Source organism: Salvelinus alpinus, chromosome 7, assembly GCF_045679555.1.
Source record: "Salvelinus alpinus chromosome 7, SLU_Salpinus.1, whole genome shotgun sequence".
NCBI classification, from domain to species: domain Eukaryota; kingdom Metazoa; phylum Chordata; class Actinopteri; order Salmoniformes; family Salmonidae; genus Salvelinus; species Salvelinus alpinus.
Genome location: NC_092092.1, coordinates 43,690,779 through 43,710,689, shown reverse-complemented (window position 1 = coordinate 43,710,689; position 19,911 = coordinate 43,690,779). Strand labels below are relative to the sequence as shown.

Below are 19,911 nucleotides of genomic sequence, written 5' to 3'. Positions count from 1 at the left end.
TGTGAGCCCCTATAGTTAGTCCAGTCAGCGGGCCGTGAGAGATCCATCGCCTGGATGCAACATTCCCCTTCATCTCCATGTATAAAGTCCTCAAACTGGACTCACTGTCATCCGTTTGCCATTATTTGTTATTGTAGCCCCAGACTGCAGTACGTGTCCCAGTATCAACCATGGCCATGCTGAGAGTGTCGTCCTACCGCCGGCAGTTTGAGGAGCAGAGGAGTCGGAATGGACGGTCCAGCGGTGGCTGTGGAGGGCAGTACCGCTCCTCAGCGGTCAAGGGCAGGTCAGTGTGTGGTTTCTTGGTAGCCCCCTCACCTCTTCATGGCTTAGAGGGCCTGGGTCCTATTCAGTAGGGGTGTGGAGCATTTAGAAACTGAGTGAAATGTGGAGGTACTACCTAAACTCAAGGATTTATGTTTTCTGTCACAAAATGTTTTGCTAGTTAAGCCCTATCAAACATGACTCAACATGCATATGGACCACTGGAGATGGCCTTGATGGAGAACACCCTGTGCACTGAGGATGGTTTACTACAGTGTACCACAGGCCGGCAAGCTAGTGTCCTTTCTTCTTGGGGGACTGCTTAGATTAAAACTAGAACGTGTCAGACAACATCTATGGGACCAGATGTTCGTTTCCTTTCACTCCTGAAGTATTTCTAAATATTTATTGAATTGAATCGCAAGCAAATGTGTGGTAGCTTTGCATGGTTTTCATATGCAGTATTGAATGTCCCCCAGTTGGCTATTGTGTGTTTAGTGTTAGTTACGCACGTCGGTTACTTTAGTTGTCAGTCCCATGGGAAAAGTTTGAAGGGTGTTGACAAATGCCTTTTGTACTTCCATCAGATGATGACGATATATTCCCCTCGGCTGTGTTCATTTACACAGATCTAATTTGGGAGGGGCAGCAATGCTATGCATTAAAGACTTTTTAGGGATTGCTGTCTTTGATTTTCTATGTACATGCACAAAACTGATGCTGATACTTTTGTGAAATGTATTGTGCTAGTGTGTCTGTGTGTCTCTCCAGGGCTTTATACAAACTCAGGCTTCTCCTAAGCTGTGTGTCTCCCACAGGGGTGCGGCTGCTGAGGAGTGTACGTGTGACCAGCTGGACTTTGTGGCTGCCAAGACGCTCAATAAGGAGAGTCTGGTCCGATTCGCTAAAGACCGCAGCATCATTGCCGCCCTAAATGATCGCTTTGTCGCCCTCATCAACATGGTGAGCCCGGGATGGATTCAACCCTTGAAACGTTAATCTAAGGTTCTATAATGTTATATAAACTTGACACCTAAGGGTCACAATGAACACTAACTTGAGCACTGTGCTCGATTTTAGATTGACCAACAGACACAGTAGAACCAATGGGATAGTCCCAAAAGTTCAAAGGTATTTCTTATGTATTTGACCCAAGTCTATTCTACACAGATGCTCCAAGGAAGCAACCCCCCAAAATTCTGGTAACCTTCCCCAAATTCCCAGATTTTCCAGAAATCACATTTGGAATATTCCCGCAAATCAAGAAGGAATTCTAATAGTCAAACTGGGATTTCTGGAAGAACTGGGTATTATGGGAAAATGACCAGAATTTTGCAACCCTTAACGTTCATGTTCTTTCCTATACCATTGTACATGCTGTGTGCGCCCTATAGGCACGCTGCTTTGAGGAGGACAATGAGTCTCTGGAGGCCCAGATCTGTGAGCTGGAGGAGAGGATGACCGGCCAACAGACCACCTCCACTGCCGTAGCTGTCCCTGAATACAGCCTGGACGCCGTGGTGGAGAGACTGCGCAAGGAGAGGGTACATATTAACAATGCAGCAGAGTGGAGGCATTCATGTCACACGAATGCTAGGAGAAAAATAACCTGTTGTCTAATGGTGGTTGGTTGGGGCTGGTTGGATGGGGCTGCCATAATCGACAGGTAGCCATTGTCACAGACCATTACCATTACTTAGCAGTGCCAGACTGATAAGTAATTGTGTGTGTCCAGGACCAGAGCCTGTTTGATGCGGAGGAGCTGAGGAGAGAGCTGGAGTGTCTGCAGGAGCAGTATGAGGAGACCGTTCAGCAGAGGACCCTCATCCAACTGGAGCAGGAAGACGTTGGCCTGGTAATGACCTCACTTCCTGTGCCATTTTAGTGTTATTGTTTAGTAATTGTGTTGAATTGGTGTCTTCGTTGGTAATTTATTCTCTAACAATAAGTAGACTTTTCATGTGTGCTACTGTCAATTTAGAACGTGTATATAGACATAGATCTAACTTGTGGTAGCTCAACTTTTATACCCAATTTACCCAGTTTGATCATTCCTCAAAATGAAAGATTGATAATCGGCAAGGAAGGGTGGAAAGAAGCATGAATTATCTAAATATTCAAAGAAGGCCAATATCTCTTTAGGAGCACTAATATACTGACTGTACTAATGTATAACTACCACTAGACGGCACTATTGCCATGATTTGCCAACACTGTTTTATTCTCTACTAATCAAAAAAACGAATTTCATAAGCTGTGTGGCTCAGCATAGCCCTGCTGCTCCTCTGTATCTCTACCCACAGGGTGTTGATTAATTATCAGTCCTACAGTCTGGGCCGGTGGCCACAACACAACCACAAAACCCCAGTCCTAACAAAACCTACTATCCCATTCCCTCTCATTCCCTCACTGCCTGCCACACCACACATGTCTCTGCCGTCACAGCCCATCTCCCCACTGCCAGCCCAGATGTGGGAGAAGCCGTTTACATGTCTCCTTATTGAGTCATTCAGTCTTTAATTCATCCTATACAGATGTAATACAGACTGTAATGTAGTCGGTGCAGTAACGCTGCTGGCTGGCTTGCTGGCTGGCTCAGCTTCTGGCTCCGATTGGAAAGCAGCTGGAGCGTGGAGAGAGCTTAGAGTCGGTGGGAAACAAACAAACAGAAACAGGCAGGGAGAGGAGAGATTGAATGTGATTGTGAACCGGTGTTGGAAGCAGCTCCACGAGAGGAGGCTGCAGCCTTTCTCAGTAGGCAAGCAGACAGACTTTGGAAGAGGCTTAAAACAAGGCATGGCTGGGTATTTAAAATCCAGCCTTGCCATTAGCTATTGATTAAGCCTGTTTGTATTTTGTGGTAAAGCTGCCCACATCTTGGACAACCTCCATGGTCTGTCTGTCCGTCTCTCTGACAGCCAATTCTCTGAGTGTTCTTTTGAGCTTTTATCTGGGGCTGAGGCTTACGGTGTTTAAAAGGTTCAGCAGGCTCCCACCAAGGCTTCCCACAGTGGAAGAAGGCTGGAGGAGCTGGCTGCTTCTCATCCAAATCCAAAGCGGAAGACGGTGCTATAAAGCACAGCTAGCCTGACGCGATGGATGGGGAACAAGAGAAGAGAAGAGAAGGGTGACCTAGGGGGGATTTCTTTGGTCTTTACAGTCCATAGACTGTGAGTGCATGACTCTCCAATTTACGGCCTTGTGTTTGCCCAGAGATAACAGTAACAGACCGCCTGCCTTACGTGTGACGTCCATCAGGGACCCATGTGTTCAGGCAGCCACAGCAGGAAGGTTTCACCCTTGGACCCGTTTTGCATTCAGATACAAATGCTAGCACCAGGAGTAATTCAATTCATCACCAATTAATCAGGCACTTAAAAAGGGCTGGATAAACCCTGCCTCTGAATGGAATCGAGGACGAAGGAATTTTTAGCTAATTAGCCCCTCTTCCTCTGCATTGCGTTGTCTAGCTACCTGCTGGTTGAGGAAATAGTGTGTCATGGTACTTTTGTTCTGAATTTCAAATCGACCCCTAGCCCCTACCCCTTACCACCCCAAGCCCTTGCCGCCTCCCTACCCCTTACCACCCCTAGCCCCTACCTCCTCCCTGCCCCCTAACCCTTACCCTCTCCCTACCCCTTACCACGCCTAGCCCCTTACCCTCCTCCCTACCACCCCTACCCCTTACCCCCCGTAGCCCTTGCCCCCTCCCTACCCCTTACCACCCCTAGCCCCTTACCTTCCTCCCAACCCCTTACCGCCCCTGCCCCTTACCCTCCTCCCTACATCCGTGTTAGTGAGCATTTCTCCTTTGCCAAGATAATCCATCCACCTGACAAGAAGCCAATTTAAACAGCATGATCATTACACAGGTGCACCTTGTGCTGGGGACAATAAAAGGCTACTCTAAAATGTGCAGTTTTGTCACACAACACAATGCCACAGATGTCTAAAGTGTTGATGGAGCGTGCAATTGGAATGCTGACTGCAGGAATGTACACCAGAGCTGTGGCCAGAGAATTGAATATTAATTTATCTACCATAAGCCATTTCCAACGTTGTTTTAGAGAATTTGGCTGTACGTCCAACCAGCCTCACAACTGCAGACCACGCGTAACCATGCCAGCCCAGGACCTCCACCTCCGGCTTCTTCACCTGCGTGATCGTCTGAGACCAGCTACCCGGACAGCTGATGAAAATGTGGGTTTGCACAGTCAAAGAATTTCTGGGCAAACTGTCAGTAACCGTCTCAGGGAGCTAATCTGCATGCTCATCGTCCTTACCAGGGTCTTGACCTGATTGCAGTTCGGCGTCGTAACTGGTTTGCTGATGTCAACATTGTGAACAGAGTGCCCCATGATGGCGGAGGGGTTATGGTATGGGCAGGCATAAGCTATGGACAACAAACACAATTGCATTTTATCAATGGCAATTTGAATGCACAGAGATACCGTGATGAGATCCTAAGGCCCATTGTTGTGCCATTTGTCCGCCGCTATCACCTCATGTTTCAGCATGACAATGCAAGGCTCCATGTCACAAGGATCTGTACACAATTCCTGGATGTTGAAAATGTCAAGGTTCTTCCATGGACTGCATACTCACCAGAGATGTCACCCATTTAAGCAAGTTTGGGATGCTCTGGATCGACGCGTATGACCGATTATTCCAGGTCCCGCCAATATCCAGCAACTTCACACAGCAATTGAAGAAGAGTGGGACAACATTCCACAGGCTACAATCAACAGCCTGATCAACTCTATGCGAAGGAGACGTGTCGCGCTGCTCTAGGCAAATGGTGGTCACACCAGATACTGACTGGTTTTCTGATCCAGGCCACTACCTTTTTTTAAGGTATCTGTGACCAACAGATGCATATCTGTATTCCCAGTCATGTGGAAGATTAGGGCTAAATGAATGTATTGCAATTGACCTTCTTTTTATGAACTGTAACTCAGTAAAATATTTAAAATTGTTGCGTTTTATGTTGTTCAGTGTAGATATTAAAGGATTGGATTGGTGTAAGCCAGTGTTTCCCAATTATGGTTCTAGGGACCCAAAGGGGTAGACATTTTAGTTTTTGCCCTAGCACTAACACACCTGATTCAACTAAAGGCTTAATGCCGAGTTGATTAGTTGAATCAAGCGTCTTAGTGCTAGGGGCAAAAACAAACATGTGCACCCCTTTGGGCCCCCAACACCAGGATTGGGAAACACTGGTGTAAGCAATCTTGTGAAAATGACATCTAGTCTATCAGAAGACAAGCGGGAGCTTTCAACATACGAGTGCTTTCGGTTTTCTATTGACCAGGCTGTCTGCTACCCCTTTGTAGGAAGTGGATGTAGTGACCACAGACTGTCTGGCCCTGAGGGAGCAGGTGAAAATCTATGAGGAACAACTGGCTCGCATGGAGGCACAGCATGAGACGGTAAGAGCGAAGGGACATATCCTAGATATGACTGGCTGGATGGCAAACATTGATTATCCCACAGTATTAGTACACAAATGAGGAAAAGTGTACTACTCAATGGCTCTCTGGGTCATTACTTACAAGTGTGACTGGGTTTGAACCCATATTTCATGCATGCTACAGACTGTTTGCCCACTGAGTCTTCAGATCTCTGGCAAGGTTTGCTGAACCACCTCCTTTACACAAGCAGCAAGCTTTTCTGTTTAGCCAAAGACACTAAAACTCCAGACAGAGGGCAGGTGTTGGAGAGATTCCCATTAGGGTTTGCCGGTGGCAACGCGGTTCAGATGACCCCGGCCACCTTGTTGACCAGGTTTTACCATGAACAGTAGTTATTTTACGAGGAACAATTGTGGTACTGAGGCAGGATTAGAGCACAGCAAAGCAGGGTAGAGCCAGAATAAGCCTTGCCAAGGATAGATCTCACAGGTGATATAACCAGTTGTTAAAGGAAATTTCTAACATGTGAAGTTCATAAGAGCATATCAAGTAATGGCTTTAATTTCTGGTCAAACAGAGGGAAAGGGGGTCTTAGAAAACATCTGCAAACAAAAAGTCTTAAAGGGTATTAGAAATACACCATAACACAAGTTGAAGTAAAGACCTCTGCCAACTAATATCAACACTTCTATTTTGTTTTGGAGAATTTTTTCCCCTTCTGTTATTTTAAGAAATATTGCCTTGTGCCTTGTAATTCCATTACCAAAAACCCACATATCTTTAAAGGCCCAGTGCAGTCAAAAACGTAATTGTCCTGTGTTTTCTATATATTTCCACACTATATATTTTTATTACACCGGATAGGTGCAGTGAAATGTATTGTTTGAGGTTGGAATAATACTGTGAAATCGTGAAAATAATTATGCCCTTTTAGTGTTTGAAAAGACTGCCGGAAATGTCTGTTTTAGCCTGCCTGGTGACATCACCAGGTGGTAAATGAGTTTATAGACCAATCATGTTATTTATTTTTTATTTTACCAGGTAAGTTGACTGAACACATTCTCATTTACAGCACAACCTGGGGAATAGTTACAGGGGAGAGGAGGAGGGATGAATGAGCCAATTGGAAGCTGGGGATGATTAGGAGGTCATGATGGTATGAGGGCCAGATTGGGAATTTAGCCAGGACACCGGGGTTAACACCCCTACTCTTACCATAAATGCCATGGGACCTTTAGTGACCACAGAGAGTCAGGGCACTCGTTTATCGTCCCACCCGAAAGACGGCACCCTACACAGGGCAATGTCAGCAGCATACCACCCTGCATCCCACTGTTGGCTTGTTTCTGAAGCTAAGCAGGGTTGGTCCTGGTTGGTGTCTGCATGGGAGACCAGATGCTGCTGGAAGTGGTGTTGGAGGGCCAGTAGGAGGCACCCTTTCCTCTGGTCTAAAAAAAATATTCCAATGCCCCAGGGCAGTGATTGGGGACATTGCCCTGTGTTGGGTGCCGTCTTTCGGACGAGACGTTAAATGGGTGTCCTGACTCTCTGTGGTCACTAAAGATCCCGTGGCACTTATCGTAAGAGTAGGGGTGTTAATGCAATATCAGAGGGAGAGGGGCAGAGGAAGACAGCAGAATAGAAGGTAGGAGAGGCCGAGGCGGTAGGAGAGGCCGAGGCGGTAGGAGAGGCCGAGGCGGTAGGAGAGGCCGAGGCGGTAGGAGAGGCCGAGGCGGTAGGAGAGGCCGAGGCAGAGAGACAAGAAACTAGGAGCAGTGAGAGAGGGAGAAAGCGAGGCAGTTCCATCACTCAGTTTTTTTCTCTCCTCTGTGAAGCCAGCCACTCGGCTGGCCGGCTACGTTTAACACACTCCCTCAGGGACATGCTCGATAACTCCCTGCACTGAATAACTCACAGCACCGGCTCAATACCAAATGAAAACAGAAGTCCCCCTTTGTTTTATTAACTGCTATTATTATCAGGCATTTCCAAACACCTATTCCCCTGATGAATCAGTCGCCGTTACTCATGTCAAGGAAAAATTAGATGAGGGTCAAGCTGCTTGGGTATTTCTCCAACACTTCATTCTGCTATGATAGATGCATGGAGGTTAATAATGGAGTTTTAGGTATTGTGACCTGAATATGTACATGGTGGGGGCTTAATGTTGTTACCTACTTACTTAATGGTGTGTGTGTGTGTCTGCAGACGGTTCAGAACATGGTGGCCCCTGTAGATGGTCCAGCTGCAGCAGGGAGAGGAGTCCTGGAGTTCTGCAACCCTGACATCAAGTCAGCCATCATATATATCAAGGAGAACTACAGCCAGCTGGCTGAGACCATCCAGGTACAGAGTCTGGAGCATACACACAATGTGCATGTCACAAAAACAGAACACCGAACACACACACCCTTCAATGTAACTCCTGACAGCGTACTCACCGGCTACACAACCCACTCCCCCTTTCTTCCCCAAACCGTCTGGCTAAATCTGAGCCTTCTCACATCGCAGAGGGACGGGCCCGCTTGTTTTCTTTTCCTCTTGACATAACACTAGAGGCGAACCTTAGAATCAGAGGTGCTGCCGCACACCAGTACAGGCCCACTTTGTCCCTCGTGTCTTGCGTTGGTGTGTCTATGTTGGTGTGTTTCAGAAAGAGAGTTTGTGTGAGTGTGTGTTACAAGCTAGAGGTGCTCTGCTGGGGTCAACCTTGCTCTCCGGTGGGTCTGACCCACCATAGGGTCCCGGGTCGGGGATGTCCGCCCCCTCCCTAGCGAGGTCACGTTCGTAATCAGACCCCTGGGCTCCTTCCTAGGCGGCGTGTGTGTGTGCATGTGTATGTGAAAAGGCTTTGGGCTAAATTTACAGCCAGGTTACCCGTGATTAAAGTCAATATTTGACGTCCATTTATGTCTGTGGATGTCAAAAGATGACATGGAAACCGGCCACTAGGGACAACAGTGAACACTGTTACCATCAAGTAAGTTTTGGTTTTGCGAGGCCGTTGATGATGGGGATGGTGGATGGGCGTGAGCATCTACCTCTGATTCCAAAGGTTGCAAATTTGAATCCAGCGATAGAAACTAAGATTTCGGAGTTAATGCCTAAACTTAACCCTAACCTTTAACATTAAAAGTTAATTCCTAAACGTAACCCTAACCTTAAACATTAGAAGTTAATTCCTAAACTTAACCTTACACACTTTGAAATTTTACGTTTGCAAAAACTTCGAAATTTGACGTTTGCAGAACATGGATGAACGTCTAATTCTGATGTGAGACTGTGAGAACTAGTTGAAATTGACCACAGTTCGTATTCTCTCTAACCCAGACACTTACACTCTCCTTCCCACTTCATCCTCCCCTCCTCCTCCTCCCCTCCTCCTCCTCCTTCCCTCCTCCTCCTCCTTCCCTCGTTCATTGCCAGCTGGACAGCTTGCGGTCTGGGCCTGGCCTCCATTAGTGTCTCACAAGGTGCAATTGTCTCCATCCCCAAATGATTGCCATTGGGATTGAAGTGTGATTGTGATTGCTGGCTGACTCTGACACACCTGTGAGCCCTTGTTGCCACTCATTTGCTGTCTAAGTTGTTCCCCTTCACCATTCCCTTTATGGGAGAAAGGGTAACACTTATTGGAAGTGTATCTACATAAGGACTTCATTGCACATGAATAACCCATGCATACTGCATTTCTAAACAACAACCGTAAGACAACTGAAAAATCTACTTGTGGTTATTGTACTTGTGGTTACCCCCCCCCCCCTGTCATGCAGTAAATTGAAGGTAGTAACTATGTTATGTTTCCAGTGTGAGTGCAGGGAAACTGGTGTGGTTGTTGCTGGTGCTGTTGTCGCCATTGGTGCTGGAAAGGAGCTGACGGTGGCCAGACCTGCGGGGGTCACAGGCGTTGGCCAAATAACGGACGTCAGCGAACTGAAGAAACTGGTGAGGAACCGCTATCTCTCTCCCTGGCATTCACCTACTTTTTTTTAAAACAATCACTACCTGCTGATTTGACTGTTTCTCAAGTTTCTTTCTCTCCCGTAAAACTTTCCTTCCAGTAAAATCACAGTTCTCAGACATCTTCTTAGAAAAGCCCCACCATGAGCTCAGCATCAAACATCAGCCACGAAATCAAGAGGAATTGTAGAAAATGTATGGCTTCTTCCCACAGACAGTAAAGTTTAGGGAGGGAAAGGCAGTTCACTCCTCAGGAGTTTTCCATGAGTGACATATCTCGCTCGCTCTCTCTCGCTCTCGCTCGTTCTTCTCTCTCTCTCTCTCTCTCTCTCTCGCTCTCGCTCTCGCTCGCTCTCGCTCTCTCTCTCATTATTAGACAGACTTTTCACAGTACTCTCTCTTCTTCATCATCAACTTCTTACAACTTCACACATTCCTCCTCTGTGTCTCCAGAGACTCCAACCCCAAACTGAACAATGGAAATAGAACCTCATCTATCACTCATCCCCGTCTCCTAGAGAAAAAGAAACGCAACAGAGAGGCTTTATTGAGAAAATGGTAGAATGTCTCAGTACAGTCTTTCAAGAATTAGTCTCCAACCACCCCAAAACTCAATGATTCACTCAAGTTTACAGTATTCAAGGAAATGCTGGAACTTCCCATTGCAGTTTATCCATCATTCAAGAATCAACACTTAATAGAATTGGTCAATGACTTAAATCGACAGTAACTGGCTTAACTGCTCGCTCCACCGTAATCATCAGTGGTCGGACCACAGCCGACACCTCTCCATTTCCATAACAAACATGGCGGTTTGGTTCCCATTACCGAGGTTGTGGTCTTTAAATAAACAGGCCCCCTCGGTAACCGCAGTCGCACTCTCATAACACCGTCTCCTCTTCCCTTAATGTGCAGCACGCGAGCCCTCGCTCTGCCTAGCCTGGGCCTAGTCTGATGGACATGTCCCTGTCTGTCTTTCTCCCTCCCTTAATCGATCTCTCACCAGCCGTGATGGATGTTCCAGTTCTGGTTTCTCACCGAGACACAACTTGACCAAACAAACAACCTTGCAGTGAAATCAGGCTCAGCTTAGAGATGTGTATAATAGAGTAGAACAGGCATTGATGGGGATGACACACACCCACCCCCCTGCCCACACACAGGGCATCCGACCAGGGGAGGGAGAGAGGGGGGAGGGAGAGACCTAGCTGACTGGGGCCGTCTGCCAGATGGCTCCATATATAGTTCACTACTTTTACCAGATGTCAAAAGTAATGCACTATATAGAGAGTCGAGTGCCATTTAGGAAGTAGCCTGGAGCTCCTGTGATCTACCTGCAAGAGAAGCAGACAGCCTGAATCCTCATCTGTCTCTGACAGCTAATTGTTTAACTTCTCTGGACAAAAATATAAATGCAACATGCAACAATTTCAAAGGTTTTACTGAGTTACAGTTCATATGAGGAAATCAGTCAATGGAAATACATTCATTAGGCCCTAATCTATGGATGTCACATGACAGGAAACACCGATATGCATCTGTTGGTCATAGATACCTTTCACTGTATTTCTGTGCGTTCAGATTGCCATCGATAAAATGCAATTGCATTTGTTGTCCGTAGCTTAAGCCTGCCCATACCATAACCCCACCGCCACCATGGGGCACATTGTTCACAATGTTGACATCAGCCAACATGACGCCATACACGTGGTCTGCGAATTCTCTAAAACGTTGGAGGCGGCTTATGGTAGAGAAATCCACATTAAATTCTCTGGCAACAGCTCTAGTGGACATTCCTGCAATCAGCATGCCATCTACACTTTAGACATCTGTGGTATTGTGTTGTGTGACAACTGCACATTTTAGAGTGGTCTTTTATTGTTGCCAGCACAAGGTGCACCTGTGTAATGATCATGATGTTTAATCAGCTTTGTGATATGCCACACCTGTCGGGTGGATGGATTATCTTTGTGAAGGAGAAATGCTCACTAACAGGGTGTTTAACAAATTTATGCACACAATTTGAGAGAAATAAGCTTGGAAAATTTCTGCGATCTTTTATTTCAATTCATGAAACACTTTACATGTTGGTGTTATTATACGCCTCTCGGAAGAGGGAACGCAACGCCCTGCTACAACTCAACTTCCCATAGAGTGAAAGAGGTATGGGATTGTAGGTGCGAGTAAGAACGACAAAGACAGAGAATTTACCATTTACTGGGATATTATTCCGTCACACGGTAATTTTGGGGAAAAGGGGCTGGACGGAACCAAAGCAAAGAAAGTAAATGTCAAAGCCCCCTCCCACCTTACCTGCCTACCCACTACTTACCTGGTGCGCTAACCAAAATACAGGGGCTGGTACGCGCAGGTCTTACCTAGTGTGCATAGACCTCTTGCTTAAGCACTCCCTAGGTGCCTTCCCCTTCCCCCCTGGGAACAAAAACAGAATACAAACGTAAGTAAACAATTTCAATAGTCAAGAACACTGCCTCCTACGGGGGGACACATACCTTAAAAGCAGCGGCTACAAAGTACTTAACAAAAAACCTGTCTCTCAGCAAAAACCAACACATGACATACTAATGATCTCCCTCAGCAACCAACACATGACATAACCCTCAGCTCTCTTCTGAGCAACAGAACACTGGCTTATATAGCTGGAAGAAGGAGTCTAATGGGATAGAGCTGTATCCTGACGAGGGGGCGGGGTCAGCTCGCCAATCATTGATGTGGCCAACCAATCAGCTGCTTGGGGGGAATTTCAGGAAGCCATCCTGAAACACACACATACAAACAAAAACCGGGGAACGTAACAGTTGGATTTATATTTGTGTTCAGTGTACTTACAGCAGGGAGCCGTGTGTGTGTGTGTGTGTGTGTGTGTGTGTGTGTGTGTGTGTTAGGAAGAGAGTATACAGTTTGAGGTTTCAATGTGCTGTTTAGAATGACATTGGCAGAGATTTACTCGCGCATCTCATGTTTCCTCCGACCATGTACCTGAATTTCTGTGTTTTTGTGTTTGTACCTGTGTGTATAGATTGCAGAGCTTGAAAAGGAGCTTGCAGAGCTGGAGAAGTGTGGTGAGGAGCTGGAAGATGAGATTGAGATGAAGAGAGAAGCGTATGTGGAGGAGATCTTTGAGCTGGAGGTAAGAGGGACAGACCACACCGAGCTTAAACTGACCCCAGTACAGTACCCCACCATCTCTGCTCCAAGTAGACACTGCCCCTAATCACAGATCTATGAACAGTTGACCCTACTCTCAATCCTAATCACAGATCTAGGAACAGTTTACCCTTCTCTCAATCTGAACCAAAGATCTAGAAACAGTTTTTCCCACCCTCAAACCTAATCACAGATCTAGGAACAGTTTACCCTACCCTCAATCCTAACCACAGATCTAGGAACAGTTTACCCTACCCTTGATCCTAAGGGTAGAAAGTTAAATATCAGACCATAGACCAGCTGTTAGGGTCAACTTCTACCTCCACCCATCCCATAAACCCAATGGCTCTATTCCAATAACCACACTAGCATACCACTTAGAATGTGTCCAATACATAGATACATGGCTTAATACTAAGTGGTAGTATGCTTGTGCGGCTATTAGAACATGGCCCATTATCTCTTTGTTTCTCCTCAGTGTCGTATTGAGGAGATGCGGGAGCAGCAGCATGACATGCAGGTCCAGATGAGGGAACAATGTGATGACTACGAGGAGCTGCTGGGTCAGAAGATGGCCCGGGAAATCGAGATCGCTGCCTACAGGTGGGCCCTATCAAATCAAATTGTATTTGTCACATGCCCCAAATACAACAGGTGTAGTAGACCATACCGTGAAATGCTTACTTGCAAGCCCTTAACCAACAATGCAGTTCAAGAAATAGAGTTAAAAATCAATTTACTAAATAAACGAAAATGAAATATATATTTATAGAAGTAACACAAGAGAATTACATAACAATAACGAGGCTATATACAGGGCGTACCGGTACTGAGTAAATGTACGGGGGTACAGTTAAGTCGAGGAAATTTGTAATGTGACTATGCGTAGATAATTTACGGCGAGTAGCAGCAGTGTAAATAGTCCGGGCGGCCATTTGATACATTTTTCAGCAGTCTTATGGCTTGGGGTAGAAGCTGTTATGGAACATTTTGGTTCTAGACTTGGCGCTCCGGTACCACTTGCCGTGCAGTAGCAGAGAGAACAGTCTATGACTTGGGTGACTGGAGTCTTTGACATTTTTGGGGCCTTCCTCAGACATCGCCTAGTATATATGTCCTGGATGTCCAGAAGCTCTGGACCATACGCACACGCGCCTTACGGGTCAGATGACGAGTAGTTGCATACCAGGCGGTGATGCAACTGGGCAAGATGCAACTGGTCAAGATGCAGCTGTAGAACTTTTTGAGGATCTGGGGACCCATGCCAAATCTTTTCAGTCTCTTGAGGGGGAAAAGGTTTTGTCGTGCCCTCTTCACAACTGTCTTGGTGTGTTTGGACCATGATAGTTCGTTGGTGATGTGGACACCAAGGAACTTGAAACTCTCGACCCGCTCCATTTCAGCCCTGTCGACGTTAATGGAGACCTGTTCGGCCCTTCTTTTCCTGTAGTCCACGATCATCTCCTTTGTCTTACTCACATTGAGGGAGAGGTTGTTGTCCTGGCGACACACTAGCAGGTCTCTGACCTCCTCCCTATAGACTGTCTCATCGCTGTCAGTAATCAGGCCTATCACTGTTGTGTCGTCAGCAAACTTAATGATGGTGTTGGAGTCGTGGTTGGCCATGTAGTCGTGGGTGAACAGGGAGTACAGGAGGGGACTAAGCACGCACCGCTGAGGGGCCCCAGTGTGTTGTTGCTTACCCTTACAGGAAGTCCAGGATCCCGTCAGGAAGTCTATGGTGGTCTGTTTGAAACATGTAGGTATTACAGACTCGGTCAGGAAGAAGTTGAAAATGTCAGTGAAGACCATTGCCAGTTGGTCCGCGCGTTATTTGAGTACACGTCCTGGTAATCCGTCTGGCCCCGCGGCTTTGTGAAAGGTCTTGCTCACGGAGAGTGTGAATACACAGTCGTCCCAAACAGCTGGTGCTCTCATGCATGCTTCAGTGTTGCTTGCCTCGAAGCGCATATAAAAGCATTTAGCTTTTCTGGTAGGCTTGCGTCACTGGGCAGCTTGCGGCTGGGTTTCCCTTTGTAGTCCGTAATATTTTTCAATCTTATTCCTGTATTGACGCTTTGCCTCTTTGATAGTTCATCTGAGGGCATAGTGGGATTTCTTGTAAGCGTCCGGATTAGTGTCCCGTTCCTTGAAAGCAGCAGCTCTAGCCTTCAGCGCGGTGTCGATGTTGCCTGTAACCCATGGCTTCTGGTTGGGAAATGTACGTATGGTCACTGGGGACGACGTCGTTGATGCACTTATTGATGAAGCTGGTGAATGAGGTGGTATACTCCTCCATTCCATTGGATGAATTCTGGAACATATTCATGTCTGTGCTTGGAAAACAGTCCTGTAGCATAGCATCCGTGTCATCAGACCACTTCCGTATTGAGCGAGTCACTGGTACTTTCTGCTTTAGTTTTTATTTGTAAGTAGGAATCAGGAGGATAGAATTATTGGCAGATTTGCCAAATGGATGACGAGGGAGTGCTTTGTATGTGTCTCTGTGTGGGGGTAAAGGTGGTCTAGACTTGTTTTTCTCCTCTGGTTGCACATGTGACATGCTGGTAGAAATAAGGTAAAACAGATTTAAGTTTGCCTGCATTAAAGTCCCCAGCCACTAGGAGTGCCACTTCTGGATGAGCATTTTCTTGTTTGCTTATGGCCTTGTACAGCTCATTGAGTGCGGTCTTAGTGCCAGCATCGGTTTGTGGTGGTAAATAGACGGCTACGAATAATATAAATGAGAACTCGCTTGGTAGATAGTGTGGTCTACAGTTTATCATGAGGTATTCTACCTCAGGCAAGCAATACCTCGACACTTCTTTAATATTAGACATCGCGCACCATCGGTTACTGACAAAGAGACACACACCCCCGACCCTCGTCTTACCAGATGTAGCTGCTCTGTCCTGCTGATGCACGGAGAAGCCAGCCAGCTCTGTGTCGTCGTTCAGCCACTCCTCGGTGAAACATAAGATATTACAGTTTTTAATGTTCGTTGTTAGGGTAGCCTTAATCATAGAGCGTCTAGCTAATTTTCTAATGATTCCACGTTGGCCAATAATATGGAGGGTAGTGGTGGCTTACTTACTCATCGAATTCTTACAGGGCACTCCTTCCTCTTTTTCTCTGTCTTTTTTTCACGCTGATGGGAATTTGTGCCTTGTCTTGACAAAGCATATCCTTCACATTGGAATCTTTAAAGAAAAAATATTTTCCCAGTTCGAGGTGAATAATTGCTGTTCTGATGCCCAGAAGCTCTTTTCGGTCATAAGAGACGGTAGCAGCAACATTATGTACAAAATGAGTTACAACCAATGCGAGAAAACAAACAAAATAGCAGTTGGTCAGGAGCCCGTAAAATGGCAACCATCCCCTCCAGCGCCATACTAGAGACACTGATACATTTCACCCAAACATGATTGGTCACAGACAACAGCACAAAGGGCAAGAAGGTAGAGACAACAATGCATCATGCAAAGCAGCCACAACTGTCAGTAAGAGTGTCCATGATTGAGTCTTTGAATGAAGAATTTGAGATAAAACTGTCCAGTTTGAGTGTTTGTTGCAGCTCATTCCAGTCGCTAGCTGCAGCGAACTGAAAAGAGGAGTGACCCAGGGGTGTGTGCTTTGGGGACCTTTCACAGAATGTGACTGGCATAACGGGTGTTGTATGTGGAGGATGAGGGCTGCAGTAGATATCTCAGATAGGGGGGAGTGAGGCCTAAGAGGGTTTTATAAATAAGCATCAACCAGTGGGTCTTGCGACGGGTATACAGAGATGCCCAGTTTACAGAAGAGTATAGAGCGCAGTGATGTGTCCTTTAAGGAGCATTGGTGGCAAATCTGATGGCTGAATGGTAAAGAAAATCTAGCCGCTTGAGAGCATCCTTACCTGCCGATCTATAAATTACGTCTCTGTAATCTAGCATCGGTAGGACGGTCATCTGAATCAGGGTTAGTTTGGCAGCTGGGGTGAAAGAGGAGCGATTACGATAGAGGAAACCAAGTCTAGATGTAACTTTAGCCAGCAGATTTGATATGTGCTGAGAGAAGGACAGTGCACCGTCTAGCCATACTCCCAAGTACTTGTATGAGGTGTCTACCTCAAGCTCTAAACCCTCACAGGTAGTAATCACACCAGTGGGGAAAGGGGTATTCTTCTAACCAAACCACATGACCTTTGTTTTGGAGGTTTTCAGAACAAGGTTCAGGGCAGAGAAAGCTTGATAGTCACTAAAAAAGCTTTTTTGTAGGGTGTTTAAAACAAAATCTGGTGAGGGGCCAGCTGAGTAGAAGACTGTATCATCTGCATATAATTGGATGAAAGAGCTTCCTACTGCCTGAGCTATGTTGTTGATGTAAATTGAGAAGAGTGTACAGAGGCCTCTGTAGTATTACAATGACAATGGCATCTTCAGATGACGTGATATTTTCGATTTTTGTTCAGAATATTTGTGTAGCCTGACATTGTGAACATGTAGTATATGTGACATGTCACCTGGGCAACTCCATATCCATCATTTCCATATTAAGACATTCCTGAGAACAAAGGCCTGACATCCAAGGTTAACTGGGGTCACAGGAAACAGACCCTATGACAGCCCAAGAAAACATGATGCAGTTTCCTGTCCGGTGTCCTTGAAGACGTTTTTGTGTTTCTGTCATGCCTCCCTCCTGTTGTGTGTGTGTGTGTGTCTGTCTGTGCGCTCAACCATCTGCCATCCTGGTATGTAGAATGATGCACTTTGCCCTTGCCGACCCCCTACATTTGGACGCCCCTTCCTTACGCATCCGATCCTTGGGAGGCCCCCCGATACATCCTTGCGGCTCAGGAAGAGTTAGCCTCAAACAATTCCTCATTAGAATGGACAGGGGGGACCTCACACTGTCAGGACTGTGGGCTGGGTCTCTGCCAAGCCACTTTATCCGCCAGCCTGTTATTGTCAGCAGCCCCACAACACACCATAGCCTCCTTTAAACACTCTGGTCCCTGAACAGACTGTTCCAAAGACACACACCACATAGACTCAAGACACGTGCACACATTTACACACACACACACACACACACTTTGGCAAGACGGTCTGGGTGCGACATTGCTTACCTTTTTAAACATTTTGTTAACAGGGCTGTTTTGTCATCTGTGATTAAAACCATGAATAAGAAATGAAAAAAGCTTCTCTCCACACTTTGGAAATGTGTCTGTAGAAGAGAGCCTAATGACACGAGTCTCGCCTTTAAAATGTACACTGAGCCATTTGGACCAGATGCTCTCCGCTGTTGTAGCTCCCCAGTGACAGTCTTAATGTTAACAATTCACTTTCAGCAGTATTACGTGTGTAACTCGGATTATGAGCAGGGCCTATAGGGCTCTGGTCAAAAGTAGTGCACTATAGGGAATAAGGTGCCATTTGGGACACAAACAATGTCTTAGTGGTAGACGACACAACAACAACAAGCAGAAGTTTAAACAGATATTGAGATTACCCCTAGCCCTGATATGGTGGCTATAATGAATGAAATAGGAAAAATAGGCACAACTGATGGAATTCATCTGATCTAATTCACATCTTATCTAAACAATCTGGTTGAAATCAAGTGCTGGACCGAAATTTTTTCTCAATAATATGAAAAAGTCATGTCCCTAACTCCGATAGGTATGCTTCCATAGTGGCTTATTAAGAAGTACATAAAACAGACAATGCTTCTATGGAGACTAGCCATGTTGGGTCTAAGTCCTCCTAGCTGAAGTGGAAGAACTGTGTGTGTGTGTGTGTGTGTGTGTGTTATCAGCAGAACTTCTTACAGTTGTTTTCCTTTTCCTCTCTTCTATTCCCAGAGGTTTGGTGGAAGAGGAGGATGAAAGGCTTTGCTACCTGTGAGAGGAACCGATGCAGACCAGACCAACCAACCTGCTTTCGGCGATGGATATCCTCCCATACAGATTTCATGCGTTGCCAAAACACACCAGACCAAAGTCAGCCAGATCACATGAAGCTAACCGCCACACAACCATTTGAGCAGATGTAAAAGTATCATGACAGATTAACGAGGTCTGGAGGGCGTGCCAGGGCCATTGATAACAGGTCACTGGCAGGTGACCCCTGTCCTATAAGAAAGATGGAATTGTCTAACATTGGGGTGGAGGGGGATGGGACTGGATAGAGTGTGTGTATTCAATGTCTGTGAAATTTACCTAAGTGGTCTCTATCTGTTGTGGCTACAGTCTCTGGAGCTAACTCACTGATATGACACACACACACACACACACACACACACTGACTCTGCAGAATAATTTACCTCCCGTTAACCCTCACTCCAGCATGAGCCCATTAAACGCTCTTAACCACTGACCTCTCCACTGTTCACAGCCATTGGACATCTCTTATATCCAATAAGATAGCCTTAACCGATCATGGCAGGTCACCTTCCATTTGTTTTACAGTCATGCGTTAATGTGGGTTTTACACAGAAATGTCAGTCAAGTCAGTTACACTGTTCATGTATACTTGCGAACTGGTATATTAGCTTTGCAAATGGTTGTCGAAGTTGACATTCTGCAGCTCCCGTACAGCTGGCCAGCAGATAGCTTGTGTGCTGTCCCTGACTTAGTTGCTCATTCTCTGCCCATGACACCTGGAGGAACTTAGTCAAGTTAAAACCATAACAATAAAAAAACATTTTGCTTGACATCCCCTTCTTGTCTTTTTCACTCTCCACTTAAGTGCCTTACCTCACAATCATAACTGTACATTTAACAGAAGATGAGTTATGCCGTGTGATCCCTGCCCCATTTGTCTTCATGCTTAACCTCACATGTGAACGTTCTCGGCTATTAACGGTACCAGAGGCTTGTTAGCTCAGCCATAAAGATGAACAATACCGCTAATAATGTCTCAGATAAGATTTGCTACAGCCGGTGATCTCCTGGTGGATTGAAACACATCCACACACACACTAAGAGAAGGCTGCAAGCGGTCAGGGGGACTTGTTTAATTGTGTGGACATGAAACACAATGAGCAGTGAGGAAGCAGACCGGTGGGTCTGTGGGGCCTTTATTTTCTCAGGGCTGCAGCACTCAATCATGTTCTGCCTCCGAGG

The 19,911-nt window shown here is 46.1% G+C and overlaps 1 protein-coding gene across 1 annotated transcript; it reads left to right on the top strand.

Moving 5' to 3' along the window:
* The first annotated feature begins 12 nt into the window (after window positions 1–12).
* vimr2 (vimentin-related 2) lies at window positions 13–19,499 on the top strand. The gene is made up of 10 exons (XM_071408742.1): window positions 13–286; window positions 1,083–1,227; window positions 1,659–1,808; window positions 2,000–2,119; window positions 5,598–5,693; window positions 7,884–8,021; window positions 9,483–9,620; window positions 12,676–12,786; window positions 13,282–13,406; window positions 18,649–19,499. Exons 1-10 carry the CDS (start codon window positions 171–173, stop codon window positions 18,689–18,691), a joined length of 1,182 nt encoding a protein of 393 aa, XP_071264843.1. The 5' UTR covers window positions 13–170; the 3' UTR covers window positions 18,692–19,499.
* Window positions 19,500–19,911: the final 412 nt, after the last annotated feature.

Coding starts and splice junctions, on each gene's coding strand:
- vimr2 (XM_071408742.1), top strand. CDS start 171: ATGGCCATGCTGAGAGTGTCGTCCTACCGCCGGCAGTTTGAGGAGCAG. Junction 8,022..9,482: donor AGCTGGCTGAGACCATCCAG/GTACAGAGTCTG, acceptor TTATGTTTCCAG/TGTGAGTGCAGGGAAACTGG. Junction 13,407..18,648: donor ATCGAGATCGCTGCCTACAG/GTGGGCCCTATC, acceptor TTCTATTCCCAG/AGGTTTGGTGGAAGAGGAGG.